The sequence below is a fragment of the Lithobates pipiens genome, unplaced genomic scaffold (assembly GCF_037356315.1).
Source record: "Lithobates pipiens isolate NorthernLeopardFrog02 unplaced genomic scaffold, aLitPip1_a1.2 Scaffold_3, whole genome shotgun sequence".
Classification (NCBI taxonomy): Eukaryota; Metazoa; Chordata; class Amphibia; order Anura; family Ranidae; genus Lithobates; species Lithobates pipiens.
In genome coordinates this window covers 170,590,835-170,608,770 of record NW_027507790.1, presented here as the reverse complement: position 1 = coordinate 170,608,770, position 17,936 = coordinate 170,590,835, and the positions used below count along the sequence as shown (strand labels likewise).

At 41.8% G+C, this 17,936-nt stretch overlaps 1 protein-coding gene across 1 annotated transcript; it reads right to left on the bottom strand.

The window, feature by feature from the left end:
* Positions 1–2,826: 2,826 nt before the first annotated feature.
* CARTPT (CART prepropeptide) lies at positions 2,827–17,453 on the bottom strand. Its single transcript, XM_077461076.1, has 3 exons — positions 17,284–17,453; positions 13,718–13,801; positions 2,827–3,201 (listed from the first exon to the last, which is right to left on the bottom strand). Exons 1-3 carry the CDS (start codon positions 17,434–17,436, stop codon positions 3,094–3,096), a joined length of 345 nt encoding a protein of 114 aa, XP_077317202.1. The 5' UTR covers positions 17,437–17,453; the 3' UTR covers positions 2,827–3,093.
* Positions 17,454–17,936: the final 483 nt, after the last annotated feature.

The following is a 17,936-nucleotide window of genomic DNA, read 5'->3' as shown; positions in this document are numbered from 1 at the left end:
AGCAAGCTATTGCCGGCAATGGCACTGTTTCAATCGGTGCAATGCTGACTTTGCGTCACTGCGCTGATTTTCAAAAGTAGTTCCTGCACTACTTGGACATGCTGCTTTGAAATCGTGTGGCTTCAGATGAAGTGCACGATTTCAAAGCTGTGTTCAGTGTGAACGAGGGCTAAAGGGGAATTAAGCCTTCCTATCCTTACAGCCAAGGAAGCTGCTTCTGTTTGATCTGCAACTGCCATGGTGCTGCACATGTGATTAGTTATGACACCAGACATTTAATTGTTGACATTTAATGGTTGACAGTTTGGTTGAAGAAAAAGGCAAGTGTGACTGTTAGCATTCCAGGAATGTAACTGTGTTTTGAAACCGTTAAATCAATGGGTTTAGTTCTGCTTTATGGTAGCAAAGAAAAGACACAACGGGAGATGGAAGAATGCTGTTCACCCCGAAAATACAACACAGGGGAGAAGGGTTCCCCCAAAGTGGAGATTTTTATGCAGCAAAGTGAAAAAAACTGTCAATATTGTATAAAAAAGGGTTGTTTATTAGTAGTACCACAGGCCATAACATGAATGTTAAGAAATGAGCTCCAGTAGGAAAATGAAAACTAAACCAAATATACACTTGCAGACAGGAGTTTCATAGCAACATTAATGCATTAATGATGAAATGACGACAGTATGAAAGATTGGGCTGACGCGTTTCAATCCATATACCAAGGTTCTTCTTCAGAGGATCAGTCTGCTAAGAAAAATATAATATATATATTGTAGATGTCAAAATGATGTACGCACAATGGAACAATAAATACCATACAGTGCAGACATGTAATATAGTTACCCAATAGTGTATATTCAACAAAGGAAGTATTTTCCTCCATGTAAGTCTCCATGTAGGAAGTCTTTTCCTTGTTGAATATACACTATTGGGTAATTATATTACATGTCTGCACTGTATGGTATTCATTGTTCTATTGTGCGTAAATAATTTTGACATGTACTGTATATCTACAATATATATATTTTTCTTAGCAGACCGATCCTCTGAAGAAGACCCTTGGTATAAGGGTTGAAACGCATCAGCCCAATCTTTCATACTGTCGACATTTCATCATTAATATTGCTATGAAACTCCTGCCTGCAAGTGAATATTTGGTTTAGTTTTAATTTTCCTACTGGAGCTCATTTCTTAACCATCATGTTATGCCCTTTGGTACTACTAATAAACAACCTTTTTTTATACAATATTAACTATTTTTTTCACTTTTCTGCCTAAAATCCCCACTTTGGGGGAATCCTTCTCCCCAGTTTCACTTTATGGTTTACTGCTGTTCAAGAGCTCTGGCCTTCAGCAAAATGGCAGCTTCCAGCAAGAAGAACAGGAACAATGATAGAGGCAATTTACAGCACACACTCATTTTAGTAGCATAATTATTAATGTGGAATGTATTTTCCTTGCTAAAGAACATTATTTTTTATCAAGGTTTTATGGATAAAGTTCAGTTTTAAGCACCTCAATATCTGTAACTATTCCACACTGCGCTACTTTAAGGCTACTTTCACACTGAGGCGCTTTACAGGCGCTACAGCACTAAAAATAGTGCCTGTATAGTGCCTGTAAAGGGCCTCTCCTGTGTCTCCAGTCTCCAAATGCTTTCACACTGGAGCAGTGCACTTGCAGGACGGTACAAAAAGTCCTGCAAGCCACATCTTTGGAGCGCTGTAGGAGCGGTGTATTCACCACTCCTAAAGCGCCCCTTTCCATTGGCAGCGACGCTAATTCGCCAGCATAGTACCGTTGCAGTGGAGCTATGCGGGCGGTTTTAACCCTTTTTCGGGCCACTAGCAAGGGTTGAAACTGCCCCGCTAGAAGCCGAATAGCGCCGCTAAACCGACGGTAAAGCGGGAGCCGCTGCTGTCAATCAAATCATGTGACACTGGAGCAGGGGCACTGTCTGTGTCAATGGACACAGCAGCGGGACTCAGGAGCGAGCCTGCATGGGTGCCCCCATGGAAAGCGGCATTCCGTGGGGGTACTCAATGAAGAGGAGGAGCCTGGAGCACCAGCGGGGGACTCCAGAAGAGGATTGGGCTGCTCTGAGCAAAACCATTTCCCAGAGCAAGTAAGTATAGGCATGTTTATTATTTTAATACAAAAAAAATATTTGTTAAAAAAAAAAAGCCAAAACTCCAAAAAAAGACAGTTTATAAGCTTTAGTGTGCATGGAGCCTAAACCTTCCTTCTTTCCTGTTGCCTTTGTTTAAATCTGGTCTGACTTGTGTAGGTCCAGCATGGGGAAGGGGGAACAAAGCCATACCCACATTTTGAAGGAGAATTTTATAGAGTCATGTTCTTCAACCAGGGGGCTTTGACACCCTGGGGTGCCCTTTGATTCCTCCCGGGGTGCCACAAGCACGAGACCCAGTTTGCCCTGGATGAGGTATGGATGAAAGGACTCTGTGATCCGGGGGGCTCTTTGGTGATGGGGGGACTCTGATGTGATAGGGAGACTCTGTGGTAATAGAGATACTCTGATATTATGGGGGGGGGGGGGGGGGATTCTGATGTGATGTTAAGGTAGTTGTGTGCATTGTCCCAGGCTCCCACTGATAATTAACATTTTAGACTGGGGGCACCTTGAGATTTTGCAGACATTTAAAGGCTGAGAAAAGCCGATATAGAGTATTTGCTTCCCCACCCCAATTTGGTTGCAAGATCTAAAGCTGACAGCCCACATATGTACCACTGAAATGGATAAACTAAAAAAAATTTTTTTTTTTTAATTTTGGTAAATAGAAAACAGACCAGTCATGGGCATTAGGTGAGAATACAAAGGTATAATAGAAAAAAAAAGAAATCTTTATTACACTTTCTGTTTCTATGCATTAAAATATATTTACTGACATAGAACATATAAAATCATACAATACAGAATTATAACATAAATAGAGATGCGCTTCACAGTATAGCACAATCATTGTAATGAAAATAAAAATACAATTTCATGTAAAAATCAATCAGTCGGAGGGCCTCTGTGTATCAGGCTCTCTTGGATGTCAGCTGGAAAGGTGGTCTGAGTAGAGGAGATGGAAATCATAAACACTTTAGGAGGAATGTATTACAAGAAGTCCTTCGAGGGCAGTCACAGAGTTTTCCAATCCGTGGTCCTTTCCTGACAGCACACTGCTCCCCTGCGTCACACTGCAATGACAACACAGGTGTTACATTCAGGATCACAGGGACCATTTACAAACCACAGCATACAACATTTTCATATGTCGGTGAATCCAAATATAAAGTTGGCATTTATTGATTTCACATGCCAATAAAATGTCTTCTATACTGTATGCGCCTTTTATTCATGTGTCTCAATATACCTAAATTACACTGGTGATCCTGCACAAGGATTAACGTTCATTGTTCCCAGCAGCTCAACTCCCCCTGCTCCCCCTCCCAGCAGTACTTTAGCAGCCCTTTAGCCGTCTAATCTAAACACAGAAAATAAGCTCTGTATAAATTGCTTCACAGTGACTACAGCTACAGAAATTAGTTTGCTAATTTACTGCTTGTTAAAATAAATAAATATTTCAATGCCCACAGCCTGACAACAAATTCACTTTAACCCCCTAACACCACCTCCCAGCAGCCCTTTAAGTAAGCTTTAAAGTGGTTGTAAAGCTTTAAGGTTTCTCCACCTTTGTGCATGAAGGTGAAAAACCTTCTGTGCTCCCATTTTTTTTTTTTAACTGCCCCGATTTGATCCAGCGATGTTGCACGAGCGCAGTGGCTCCCGCTGCTGTCAATCAAATCCTGTGACACTGGAGCAGGGGCGGGGCCAGGTGCCACTGTCTGTGTCAATGGACATAGCAGCAGGACTCAGGAGCGAGCCTGCGCGGGTACCCCCATGCAAAGTGACCTTCCACTGGGGTAGCCAATGAAGAGAAGGAGTTTAGAGCACCAACAGGGGGACCTCAGAAGAGGATTGGGGCTGCTCTGAGCAAAAGCATTTCACAGAGCAAGTATAGGCATGTTTATTATTTTAATACAAAAAAAAATTACAACCACTTTAATGCCTGGAAGATGATGCAGCGTCAATCACAATCCCGCTGGCTCCTGATCAGGGGCTGTGACCAAGAGCTGTCAGTGTGCTGGGAGCGCATAGTAAGCATGTTCTCAGCACACAACCTCATGCAGTCTTGGACACATACAGTGTGTGTGATGATTGAGCAGTAAAGCCCACCTTTCTTGCCGCAGCATATACGGGTACACAGACAGAAAGAGGGAAAACCTCAGAAAACAAAGTACTTTAAGAATATTCATGTCTGCCCAAACCCTGCCATGATCTACCCCTCCAAATATATATTTTAAGCCCTGCCATTCTTAAATTCAAAAGGCAGTGATCTGGGTGGGGTATGTAAATGTATAATCTACTAATTGAAGGGTAATGCCAGGAGCAGATTCTTATTAGGTTTGTGTCATTGTGCTATGTCATTTTTGAATAGAATGACTTGTTAACAGTTGCTATTGGCTTTCCATAATCATATTAAGAAAATTTAGTTTTTAAAATGTTGTTGGAAAATAAAGTTGACAGTGTCTTGGAAAGGTCACCCCCCATATACTTACCTCATCCTTGGTTCTATACGGCTGGCACTGAGATTGGCTGTGTTGGCAACCTGAGGGAGCAGGGACATAACTAAGACGGTCATTAGTGCTTAAGCCTAACAGTTGGACTGGGCACCACCACAGGTGAGCAGGTCATAAGGAGATGCAAGGAAGTACAGTTAAGGTAAGTATATAGGAGTAGGCCCTTCCCAGAGACGCTGTCAGTTTGCCCTGTCCTGAGGCTGCAGAGTTTCCCGTCACTGCCTCAAAAACATTAAATTAACCACTTGCCACCCACACTTAACACATATGTCCAGTGGTAAAGAGGGTGGGCTTTATCATATGCTTCATATATGTGTCCATTAGTGGCAGAGCTCACTTTGATCTCCCGGGACAGTCACCAAGCTGTCAAAGGCAGCTCTCATTCCATTCTAAGGATCAGGGGCCTAGCTGCCAATCATGTGAGCACTGTGACAGCCAATCACAGTGATCATATGATCGGTTGATTCTTCCAGACCCCCAGGAATACAGACCCTATTAAAGGGATACCAGGGCTGGGTGGGAAGGGGTTAAAGAGTCTTTATATTTGCATGCAGTTGTAAGTTTTTGGTTATGTACCCTTCCAGCAAGGGGCCATAGAAAACCCTATTGTTTTTTCCTGATCTATATTGTGCACAGTGCATTGTGTATAATATTTTACATAATAATTATATCACCTTCTTAAAGTGTATGTTACCCAGTTTTTTTAATGTCTGTGCATGTTTAAATATGTATGTGTATATGCATGTTTCCCTGACTCCATTCATCAGAAATAGCTGGTGATCCTGGCAGTCCCCGCCCTCCTGGTTGGAAACGCAAAGCATTTAAGCAGACTAGTGCCTGCATGGTCAGTTTGCATCCCTGGGTTTTCTGGAAATGCCTTTTGCAGCTGCAGTTTATTGGATTGTGTAGCTAATAAAGGCCCATACACACGATATGAAAATCGGAAATGTAAAATTTAGTTCAAAGGATCTGCCAATTTATATATATGCACAGGAGAAGTCATCTATGTTCATAAAACACCCATGTTTTGCTTGCTGCTTTGCATTACAACAAGGTGGTTGTATTTTAATGTTCCTTCTCACAATGTAGTTCTATGGCCTGGCTGACTTATAGAACAGAAAGCACACCCATTGTAGATAATATCTTATCTCAATAGTTCATGAGCAAGGAAACTGAAAAAGGTAAATGGAAAAATAAGCATTTACAAATGTTGAAGCATATTTACCAACATTATTTCCCCAGATTGTGGAACACTGAATCCCTGTCCAAGATCTGCACTTCATCTGCCCACTTTCACCGTAAACACACCCAAATTACACTATAAGGAGTGGCCATCCACCAAACCCACTTTGAGGAGATGGCCCTTGCCAGACCCTGCCTCTAATTATGTGGGGACTGACCACTCATGACCCCAAATTCCTGAAATTAATGCCTTTTTGGGTTCCTGTACATGTGGAATAATTCAAATAAGGTTGATGCTGTGATTTTGGAACATAGCCTCAGTGGGACAGAGGGCCAGAATGCATGATGACTGTATCTTTGCTACAGTCACATAAAGAAATTACTTTAGGCCGGGGGTCACACTATTGCAAATTGGATGCAGGATCACTGCATTCAATTCACAATAGCAGGAGAATGTGAACGGCTCTCTATGATGTGGGTCCGGTGCAAATATGCACAGGAGCCCTGTACGTCTTTTGGTCCGTTTCAGGTCCGAATTCCAAAATTCTGGCTCAAATCGGACCTGAAATGGTGAACCAGGATGCACAGGACCCCTGCTGTGAGCCGCATCAGCATTAGGTGTGAATCCCTTTAAAAACCGAACACATATTAATTACACAGGTTCTGTGGCTGATTAAGGTGATAATTAAACCCACTTAGTGCCTTATCTACATTAAATTGGCTGCAGAACCTGTGTAATTCATATGTGTTTGGGTTTAAAGGGATGAGGTGGCAACACTAGGTGCGAACCAAAAACACATTAAAGCTTCATTCACACCTGTGCATTCACCTGCGCCAAAGCACAGTACCATGCGATGTGGTGCAGCACGCTTTTTAAAATGGAACATGCACTTTTCCTGTGATATACAGAACTGTACAAAAAAGCATGCGCTCAACCTCATACTTGCGTAGTGTGAACGGAGCCTAAGACAAGCCCACACTTACCTCTGTAGCTATAAGCATCATGAAGAAATTTTCTTTCATATTCACAATATAAATACTGAAATGTTAGTTTTATTTTCCCTTCATTTTCTATAGCACCAGAATCATGGCTGCCTGCCAATGTAAACAAACAGCAGGTGTTTCCAAAGCCTTGTTCCACAGGGCATACTAGAGTTTTTGTTGTGATGTTTGAGGATATTTGAGAATGAAGTACCTCACACTACAAGTAGTTAGAGAGGTAGAGAGGTCAGGGACAAAAGACAAGTACGGAATTGAAAAAAAAAATTATATATATATATATATATATATATATATATATATATATATTGCCCCGGTTCACATTGGATCGATTTGGCATGCGATTTCACATGTCAAATCGCATGGCAAATCAGCGGCAATTGCACCAACCAAATCTGTGCTACGCTGACTTTGTGGTGCCGCACCGATTCCCAAAAGTAGTTTCTGTATTACTTTTGGCGATTTCAGGTGCCATTTCCATTGACATGTGTGCAGCAACCCGCCCATATGTCTCTGAAATCGCCCCCGAAGTCGGGACTGACAAATAATAAAAATTGTGCGAGTTCAGCTTTTATTCCCTTTGTCAGTGTAAACCAAAACTTATACTCGCTTAAGTAGAGCCAGCATCAGTCCAATGCTGCATTTGACCCTCACTGCCTCTAAGGCCTTGTACACACAGTTTTATTGTTGTATGACTGAGCGTCGGAGTTTTGTCAAAACAGCATGTTCAGGATTTTGTCTGGCATACTAACTATCCGCAAATTTTTGGCTGACAAACACGAACATGTCATACTATGAGAGTATAAAGAGGAAGTTCATTTCTCAAGTGCCACCCTTTGGGCTCCTTGTGCGTGCTCCCTGCGTGTTTGTACTTTCAACTTGTGTAATGGTTTTGTGTACTGTGTACGTTTGTAATTGTTGGTCAAAATTTGTGTGACCCTGTGTATGCAAGACAAGTTTGAGCCAACACCCTTTGGACAAAATTCCATGGTTTTGTTGGCCAATAATCCGATCGTGTGTACGAGGCATTAGACTGAGAGCTGAGCGATCAAAGACCACTAGGTTTTGACCAAGGCTGAGCCAGCTGCTCTTCAGGCATCTGAGTTCATCTCAACATTAAAGCCAGGATCCATTCAGAGCCTGGACCGACTGAGTGTTGTCAACCAACAGCCGATTTAACCTACTGTCAGCTATATATGGGTCATAGGAGTATAGAACAAACTTACTTTTGTAAATAATATGATATCCATATTCTGGGAACAGGTGCACATGAAGCACATATCTAAAAATACACTATTATACGCCTGTAAAGGCCTTGTTTATTGTAAAGGCCAGTTTTATTGTAGTTTTCGGTAGGGACTGGTGGGATTGATCCAATCTTGTTATATCTCTCAGAGTCACCAGTGTTAAAATTTACTTGTGGATGTTTGTGTCTCTGCCCCTTAACCTCCCTGGCGTAATGATTATTTCTGATTTTAGGTGCTGAAAGCAGTACAATTATTTTTCATGGAAATTTGGCGTTTTATATTGTAGGCCTGCAATTCTTAGGAATATTTCTCTTAAATCTGTTCAAACAAGAGTCAAGTAGACATCCCGGGAATGATAAAGTTTATAATATAATAAATAACTATAAATAATGATAACAAATAATAATAAAAATGATTCAATAATGTAATCAAATCCAAAAACACAGAAATTTGCTCAGTTGCAGAATTGTCACTGTCATTAGATTTAGTGTTTGATGACGGATCTCCCCACGGATCTATTGCTCAATTGTGCAAGTGATTCTAATTTATTATCGCTGTTTTCCAGCTGGTCTAAAATCACTTTTGACATAAAGGGACACTTTTTGGTTGCTATGGACAATCTCCAAATTCCAGGCAGAGAAAAACAGTATTTATAATATAAAAGTGCATGCAGGTCACTGGACAGAATACAGAGACAAAGGGGATGTTTATTTTTTATGCAGTACTGTAATCTGTAAGATTACATTACTGTATGTGTATTTTTACTTTTTTGAATTTGGTGCCGATCTCCGCTCCCGTGCGTCGTAACATCGCAGGAAACGGAGCTCGGCGGCACTCGGGCACTGTGTGAATCGAGCGGAGGACAGCTCGCACACACAGCGGGGGGACATCGCTGGATACAGGGGACAAGGTAAGTATGTCTCCCTGTATCCAGCAATGCGATCCCGAGTCTGGCTCGGGGTTACCGCTCGTGGTACTGAAATTCCAGCCTGAGCCAGACTCGGGATTACCGCCAGGCAGGTTAAAAAGTTTATAATGAAGCTTAGATGACAGACTTTACAGGAAGATCTCCCCAATGGGATAAAGATGGCAAAAATAAATAAAAATACAGCAGTTCCACCCAACTAATGGGTACTATGGTACATGAAAAAAAATGACAATACTTGACAACACCCACTCCAAATTTCTTAAAATATGGACTCCTTGGGGTTGATTTACTAAAACTGGAGCATACAAAATCTGGTGCAGGTGTCTGCATAGAAACCAATTCACCTCCAGGTTTTATTGTTAAAGCTTAATCGAAGAAGATGATTTAGAAGCTGATTGGCTACCATGCAGAGCTGCACCAGATTTCGAGTGCTCCAGTTTTAGTAAACCCCCACCTTCCTTGTCTGGATTACAATAGCCAAATGAACATTGGCCATTCTCTCCCTCTAATTAACACATTTAGGTGCTGAGAGGTCTGTCCCTATTCTATTCCTATTCCTCTCTCTCTCTCTTCCATCTCTTTTATTCTACCTAATCCATCTCCCTTGCCTCCTTTCCCTCTTCCCTCCTAATCCAAAAATTTAGCCCCCTTTACCCTGTATTTCTTTATACCTTGCTCTCTTTTCCTTTCTACTTCCTCTCTTTTTTTTGTACTCTATTCCCATTCTGATTAACATCAAACTCAGCCTGTTTATGGACTTTCATAGGCATAGGTGTGCGCAGCCTATTGCATTAGGGTGTGCACCCCAAAGCTCCAACACATATGCTTTTGACATATTTCCTGGCCTCTTCCCCGCTCTCCACCCTGAAACAATGGTAGGGAGGTGGAGCAAGGGCACACATGGGGGATCCGGGCAACAGAAGGAAGAGGAACGGGGAAAGGAGGGGAGGCATATATTAATACCGATCCCCTATATCTTCCTCCTGTGGAAGCTGAATATTGACAAAAGGGAGAGGAGAAGAATCCTTCCTATCAGCTGCTGCAGGAGGAAAATACAGATCATTTCCACTCAATTCCACCCCTGTCACCTCTCCTGTCCAGGTTCTGAGGGTCAGCAAGGAAGGATTGCGGATTACCTATCAGCTGCCCACCATTGACAGGTTGCCAACCCCAGGATTAGGGTGTGCCCAGGCACCCCTTGCACACCTCTTGGGCATGCCGATGTTCATAGGCTTCTTTCTTACTTCTTACCTGTCTTCCCCTGAATCACACAAGGAGATTGTATTACCTATCACACTTTTCATGGCAATGTTTCTCATCCATTTAAACATTCTGAATAGACTATAAGGCCCGATTCACACATATGCATTTTTATTAGTGTGTTTTCAGTTTTTCAGAAACACACTACAGTCCATTTAATGGTTTCCTATGGGTCATGTTCACATCTGTGCATTTTATGGAAAAGGCCAGGGACTTTTTTCTGGTTTTTGCTTCCATAGACTTCAATGGATCAAAAACGTATATTGAAAAATGCAAAATGCACCTGGAATATGCAAATTGCAACCTGCATAGGTGTGAACCAGGCCTTATGTCACGTACACACGACCGGACTTTGACAGCAAAGGTCCAACGGAACAAATCTGTTGGACAATTAGATCGTGAGTGGGCTCCATCGGACCTTTGCTGTCCAAAAATCTGATGGACTTTAGAAATAGAACATGTTTCAAATTTTTCCGCTGGAACTCCACCGGACCCAGTTCCTATGGAGAAATCCGCTAGTCTGTATGCTAGTCCGACAGACGAAAACCGACGCTAGGGCAGCTATTGACTATTGACTATTCTAGTCTGATATATGATCACTGTACGGGACACTTATCCCCTCCCTCATCTTTTTGTATTTGTCACTATATACACTATCTCACAAAAGTGAGTACATATATTTTTATAAATATTTTATTATATCTTTTTATGTGAAAACACTGAAGAAATTACACTTTGCTACAATGTAAAGTAGTGAGTATACAGCTTGCATAACAGTGTAAATTTGCTGTTCCCTCAATAACTCAACACACAGCCATTAATGTCTAAACCACTGGCAACAAAAGTGAGTACACCCCTAAGTGAAAATGTCTAAATTGGGACAATTAGCTATTTCCCCTCCCTGGTGTCACGTGACTCGTTAGTGTTACAAGGTCTCAGATGTGAATGGGGAGCAGGTGTGTTAAATTTGGTTTTTATCACTCTCACGCTCTGATGCTGGTCACTGGAAGTTCAACATGGTACCTCATAGGAAAGAACTATCTGAGGATCTGAAAAAAAAAGAATTGTTGCTCTACATAAAGATGGCCTAGTCTATAAGAAGATGCCAAGACAATGAAACTGAGTTGCAGCACGGTGGCCAAGACCATACAGTGGTTCAACAGGACAGGTTCCACTCAGAACAGGCCTCGCCATGGTCAACCAAAGAAGCTGAGTGCTCAACATCATATCCAGAGGTTGTCTTTGGGAAATAGACGTATGAGTGCTGCCAGAATTGCTGAAAAGGTTGAAGGGGTGGGGAGTCAGCCTGTCCATGCTCAAACCATACGCCGCACACTGCATCAAATTGGTCTGCATGTCTATCGTCCCAGAAGGAAGCTTCTTCTAAAGATGATGCACAAGAAAGTCTGCAGTTTGCTGAAGCCATGCAGACTAAGGACATGGATTACTGGAACCATGTCCTGTGGTCTGGTGAGACCAAGATAAACTTATTTGGTTCATATGATGTCAAGCGTGTGTGACGGCAACCAGGTGAGGAGTAAAAAGGCAAGTGTGTGCCTACAGTCAAGCATGGTGGTGGGAGTTTCATGGTCTGTGGCTGCATGAGTGCTCCCGGCACTGGAGAGCTACAGTTCACTGAGGGAACCATGAATGTCAACATGTACTGTGACATACTGAAGCAGAGCATGATCACCTCCCTTCAGTCATTGGGCCACAGGGACGACCACTGCCTTGCCAAAGAAGCTGAGGGTAAAGGTGATGGACTGGCCAAGCATGTCTCCAGACCTAAACCCTATTGAGCATCTGTGGGGCATCCACAAATGAATGGTGGAAGAATGCATAGTCTCTAATATACACCAGCTCTGTGATGTCGTCATGAAGGAGTGGAAGAGAACTCCAGCGGCAACCTGTGAAACTCTGGTGAACTCCATGCCCAAGAGGGTTAAGGCAGTGCTGGAAAATAATGGTGGCCACACAAAATATTAACACAAATTTGGACATTTTCAATTAGGGGTGAACTCACTTTTATTGCCAGCGGTTTATACATTAAAGTGCTTGTAAACCCTTACAAACCACTTTGACCTACAGGTAAGCCTAGATTAAGGCTTACCTGTAGGTCAAACAAATATCTCCTAAACCTATATGGTTTAGGAGATATTTACCCGAAGACAGCCACCGCTGTCTACTGCACATGCGCCGTAGACAGCGGCACGCAGGCACACTGGGCAGGCCGCAGATCGCGGCGATATGCCTAGAGTGTCGGCTCCCGTGCGCATGCGCAGGAGTGACGTCATCGCGGCTCCGGTGAATCACAGATCCGGAGCCACGAGACCCGGAAGTCGCTCCGGGATCCATGGCAGCGGTGAAGAGGAAGACAGAGGACTGCTTCGGGGCTTCGTTCTCAGGTAAGTTATTCATAATGAGCTAGTATGCTATGCATACTATCTCATTATGCCTTTGCCTTGCAGGGTGTGTTTTTTATTTTTTTATTTTTTTCCCTTTACTACCTCTTTAATGGCTGTGTGTGAGCTATTTTGAGGGGACAGCAAATTTACACTGTTATACAAGCTGTACACTCACTACTTTACATTGTAGCAAAGTGTAATTTCTTCAGTGTTGTCACATGGAAAGATACAATCAAATATCTACAAAAATGTAAGAGGTGTACTCACTTTTGTGAGATTTGGGGGGTTATTTGCTAAAGGCATATCCACTTTGCACTACAAGTCTACGCTGTAGATCTGAGTGGGACATGCAAAGAAAATTAAAAATAGCATTTTAGCTTGCACATGATTGGATAATAAAATCAGCAGAGCTTCCCCTCATTTCAGATCTACCCCTCAGATTTACAGAGACTGCACTTCCAAGTGTACTTTCAGTGCAATTTCAAGTGCACTTTGCACTTGTAGTTTGCACTTGAAGTGCAAAGTGGATTTGCCTTTCGTAAATAACCCCCACTGTGTGTGTGTGTGTGTGTGTGTGTACATACACACACACTGCATTTAAATTCTGTGTAATTATCTGACATTAGTTATAAGCCTTCCCACTCTAAATAAAAAATAAATAAATAAAAAGTTTCCCTTTTAGTTCTGCTTTAATTATGTCTCTTGTTTTGTAATTTCCTAATGTCTGAGACATGTACAAATGCCTTTTTATTTGTAAATGTATCTATGACATTATTTATCCCCATTAGTCCTACTGAGATTATTTACCAATCTATGATCATCAGGCGGAGATATAAGTCAGTACAACAAATTGATGCAGACTGTTAAATGTAAATACTTAAAATCAATGAAAACAGAATTGTGTACAATGTGACAGCCCACATTGACTATGATGTCATGCATTATTAGTAGTAAATAGTTGCAATGATAATAATTGCCAATTAACACGATTTATTACATGAAGCAGTGGTATCTGTACATTGCAAACTAACACGCTAACGCACATCACTTACCATGGGTACCTGTCCATATTTCTTTTCAAATAATGGAAGTCTTTTATTTTTAAGTTTTTCTAGCACTTCTTGCAATGCATCAATCTGAAACAACAATGTAATATTATTACCAGAAAATAAATGCTTGGGTAGTACAGCCATTGTTTTTCCAGCTACCTGCATAATGTTCACACAGAAGATGGCTAGTGTTGAAATGTTAGCTTTGGACTGCAATTGCAACTCCTATTTTTTATGGACACAAATCTAAACATTTAGAGGTACTGACAAGGAGATAACACTGTTCACTGTTCCTAAAGATGTCTGTACAATCAGTCAGTGATGCCTGATATGGGCAAGTATCGATCTCACTATAGACACTAGGCAGATGAATCTAGGGGAAAAGTCCAGCTGGATTGGATACGCACTATTGTTTCTCCAAGACAAGACTGAGTCTGATCAATGCATAGACCTGTGCAGTATCAGAAGTGTGTCTGTACTCTTATATGTGCAAAGATCAATAATGTTTGCCAGTTCTGTAAAGCATTCTGCCCTTATTGCGAATTTACTTCTATGCATCTGTAGTCTGATGGCACTGAGCATCTATTTTCATGAATATATATATATATATATATATATATATATATATATATACACACACATATATACATATATACATATATATATATATACATACATACACACACACACACACACACACACACACACACACACACACACACACATATCACATACACACACACACACACATATATCACATACACACACACACACACATATATCACATACACACACACACATATATCACATACACACACACACATATATCACATACACACACACACACACACACACATATATCACATACACACACACACATATATCACATACACACACACACACATATATCACATACACACACACACACATATATCACATACACACATATATATATATATATATATATATATATATATATATATATATATATATATATATATACACACACACACACATTTAGAAATATTTATGTTTCAGCATCAGACTTCATTGAAAATCACCATATCAGGGGTACACAAACAAACAATTCCAACATAAAGCTAATATCCTTGTCTCTCTCAATCTTTCAATACCAGCCTATTATTTTAAACAAACAGGTTTACCCATATGTACAAACCCCAGCAATAACTTGCCTTCTTCTGAAAATGCTAGTTGTCTGGCCATTTGGCTAACCTAGAACAATTACAAAGATCAGGTGTCCTTATCCGCTTACCTGTTCCAGGTCAAAGACCTATACTGTTTATACAATACGGTCAGCATGGTAGCCAGGCAAATAGAATTTGCAGAAGAACTTACAAAGGCAGTATTCAAATACTTCCATGACAGAATAGGTTGCACTAGACCAGCCTTTCTCAAACTTTTTACCCCTGAAAAATCCTTAAAATTATTTCCAGGTCTCTGGGAACCCCATATAAAATAATTCTGGTGGTTGATGGAAAGGGATGCCTATTACATTGGTCAGTTGGGCACATGCCGCCCTTACAGTGTTGGTCTGATTGCCACCCTTATAAACAGATAAAATGGTCCCTGGTGTCATGCTACTGGCTCTGCCAAGTGGCGTCCTCTTTGAAACCACACTGGCACTATTTAAACCTATCTCTGGGGGAAAGTAAAAATCCTCCCTTGCAGTGGGGCTGCTCCTTTGCTGAAAGGGTTAAATGCTTGTTTAGGTCTGAGGCTCCATTCACACCATGAGCAAATTGGGAAGCCCATTCATTTCAATGGGTTTGCTCTATGTGTGAGAAATGTGCAAAAGAAGTCCCAAGCTGTTTTTCAAAATTGTGCCACACCGAACTATATGGTGCTGTGGCACCAAGTTTTTTGGCTCATTCAAAAACCCATGCATTAGCAGATGTGTGAGGGGAGCCATAAACAATTAGACCCCTTTCACACCGAGGTGCTTCTCAGGTGCTTCTGTATTTAAAAAAGTGCCCGACAAGCTCAGGAAAACCTATTTCCATTAAGATCAATGAATGTTCTTACACTGGGGCAGTGCACTGGCGGGGAAGTGAAAAAAGTCCTGCAAGCAGCATGTTTGGAGCGCTTAAAAAAGCGCCTCAAAAACGCCCCTGTCCATTGATATGAATGAGATGGAAAAAACGTTTGCTGTAATTGATTATAAAGTGTGAGCTGGAGTTTGGCTTCAATTTATTAGTGCATCTAAATCTGCTAATACATTTAACACTGCCATCCCGCCCCCAGACTGACAATGCCGCTGTCTGCTGTGCATCCTGTTCTCAGTCTTCCAGAGTGGTGTCTCACTAATACAGGGGTTGTGTTACTAGTCAGATCACTGGGAGAAAACAAAGCAAAAGAAAGGAAGACTCATTTAATGGCTGGTAAGCTGCAATATATTACCTTTTTGGTTTTGGGTTTAATGGGGCTTTAGAGAGGAAGTAAACTCTCCTGGGTTTTACTTCCTCTTTTTTACCCTGCTTTCCCCTGCAAATAAAAAGCATAATGGGCTAGTATGCATCGCATACTAGCCCATTATGTGGCACTTACCTGAAAACGAAGCCTGTGTTGTCCCTGCTGGTGGCCACATCCATCTTCACCCCTCTTTCTTTCAGGGTCGCAGACTCCAACTCTGTGACAGTGACTGTGAGTCGCGTGACGTCACTCCTGCACCAAATGCGCTGTCAGTCACAGCACTTGCTAGTGAAGAAACGTCACGGAGGGCAATTTAGGAGATATTTACCATATACGCTTGCGCCAATGTCATTGGCGCAAGCGTATATGGTAGATATCTCCTAAACTGTGCAGGTTTAGGAGATATTTACAGTACCTACAGGTAAGCCTTATTATAGGCTTACCTGTAGGTACAAGTGGTATAGCAGGATTTACAACCACTTTAATCCTTGCAGTGCAGGGGGTAGACCCAGTGTAAGGGAGCTTTTCTACTTTTCCAGGAGTTCAGCTTTAAAAGGGAAGTCAATCAGCCACAAGTCAGGGAAGCCCTAGAGAGACTCTAGTGGGGCACTAGACACCCCTTCTCTTGGACTCACAACTACATAATTACAACAATATATATACACATAGGATAACTACATAATTACAATAATATAAATATACATATAATATAAAGACATAGGGGTTCCAGGTAGAGGCTAACCTTACATATCTCCCCTAAAGAAGCACAAAGGGGGTTATTTAGAAAGGAAAATCCACTTTGCACTACAAGTGCACTTGGACATGCAGTAGCTGTAAATCTGAGGGGTAGATCTAAAATCAGGGAAAGCTCTGCTGATTTTATCATCCAATCATTTACAAGCTAAAATTCAGTTTTTTCTTTTCCTTGCATATCCCCCTCAGATCTACAGCGACTGCATTTCCAAGTGCACTTTTAGTGCAAAGTGGATTTGCCTTTAGTAAATAACCCCCAAAGTATCATTCTTCCATTGCACCCACCACCTTCTTCTGAACATTCACTCCTATACATCTTATATCTCCGTAGATAGTTCCTGGGGTCACACATAGACCTAGAAGTCCCAGTCCTATATGGTACCTACCAGCTCCTTCTCGTGCACGCTGTTGTCTATGGGGGAGTAGAAGTCCAGCGATCTGGTCTCCAGGTAGTCGGTCTCCTCGCAGCTGGCTCGGAATACCAGCAGGAGGAATGTGGAGCTGAGTAGAGTGAGGAGGGGGCGGCGGGTGCTGTCCATGGTGCTGAATCCTCTCCCAGCCTGCGGAGGAGATCATTTATACTGGAGACTGGCCAACCTCCACTGACATCACAGACCAAGACCCCCCAGGGAGGACACAGACCAAGACCCCCCCAGGGAGGACACATCACATTCATTCTACAAATACATCACCAGCCTCTAATAGTCACCAGTAGGATCTATATTTCTGCTGACAGAGTTTCTGCAGACTTTCCTACAACACTCTTTGTTCACCTCATTTATTTCCATGGTGTATACACATAGAGATGACAGGTGGCAGTGATGGCAGGGATTGTTGTAGAAGGTTAGATGAGCGGTTTTCTTTATTTTCAGTGTTATGCACTATTGTCAGATTGTTACTTTTTGCATTGATTGGCTGCTGTTTGTAATAACACTTTCTTTCCTCCAACTACAATACACCCCCCCCCCCCCCTATAATATCTGTCATAATATTGTTGTTTAGTACAATTAATGCGTAATTTGCAAGAAAACATTTTCAG

Coding starts and splice junctions, on each gene's coding strand:
- CARTPT (XM_077461076.1), bottom strand. CDS start 17,436: ATGGACAGCACCCGCCGCCCCCTCCTCACTCTACTCAGCTCCACATTC. Junction 13,802..17,283: donor GCGTGCACGAGAAGGAGCTG/GTAGGTACCATA, acceptor TTGTTGTTTCAG/ATTGATGCATTGCAAGAAGT. Junction 3,202..13,717: donor AATATGGACAGGTACCCATG/GTAAGTGATGTG, acceptor TTGTCATTGCAG/TGTGACGCAGGGGAGCAGTG.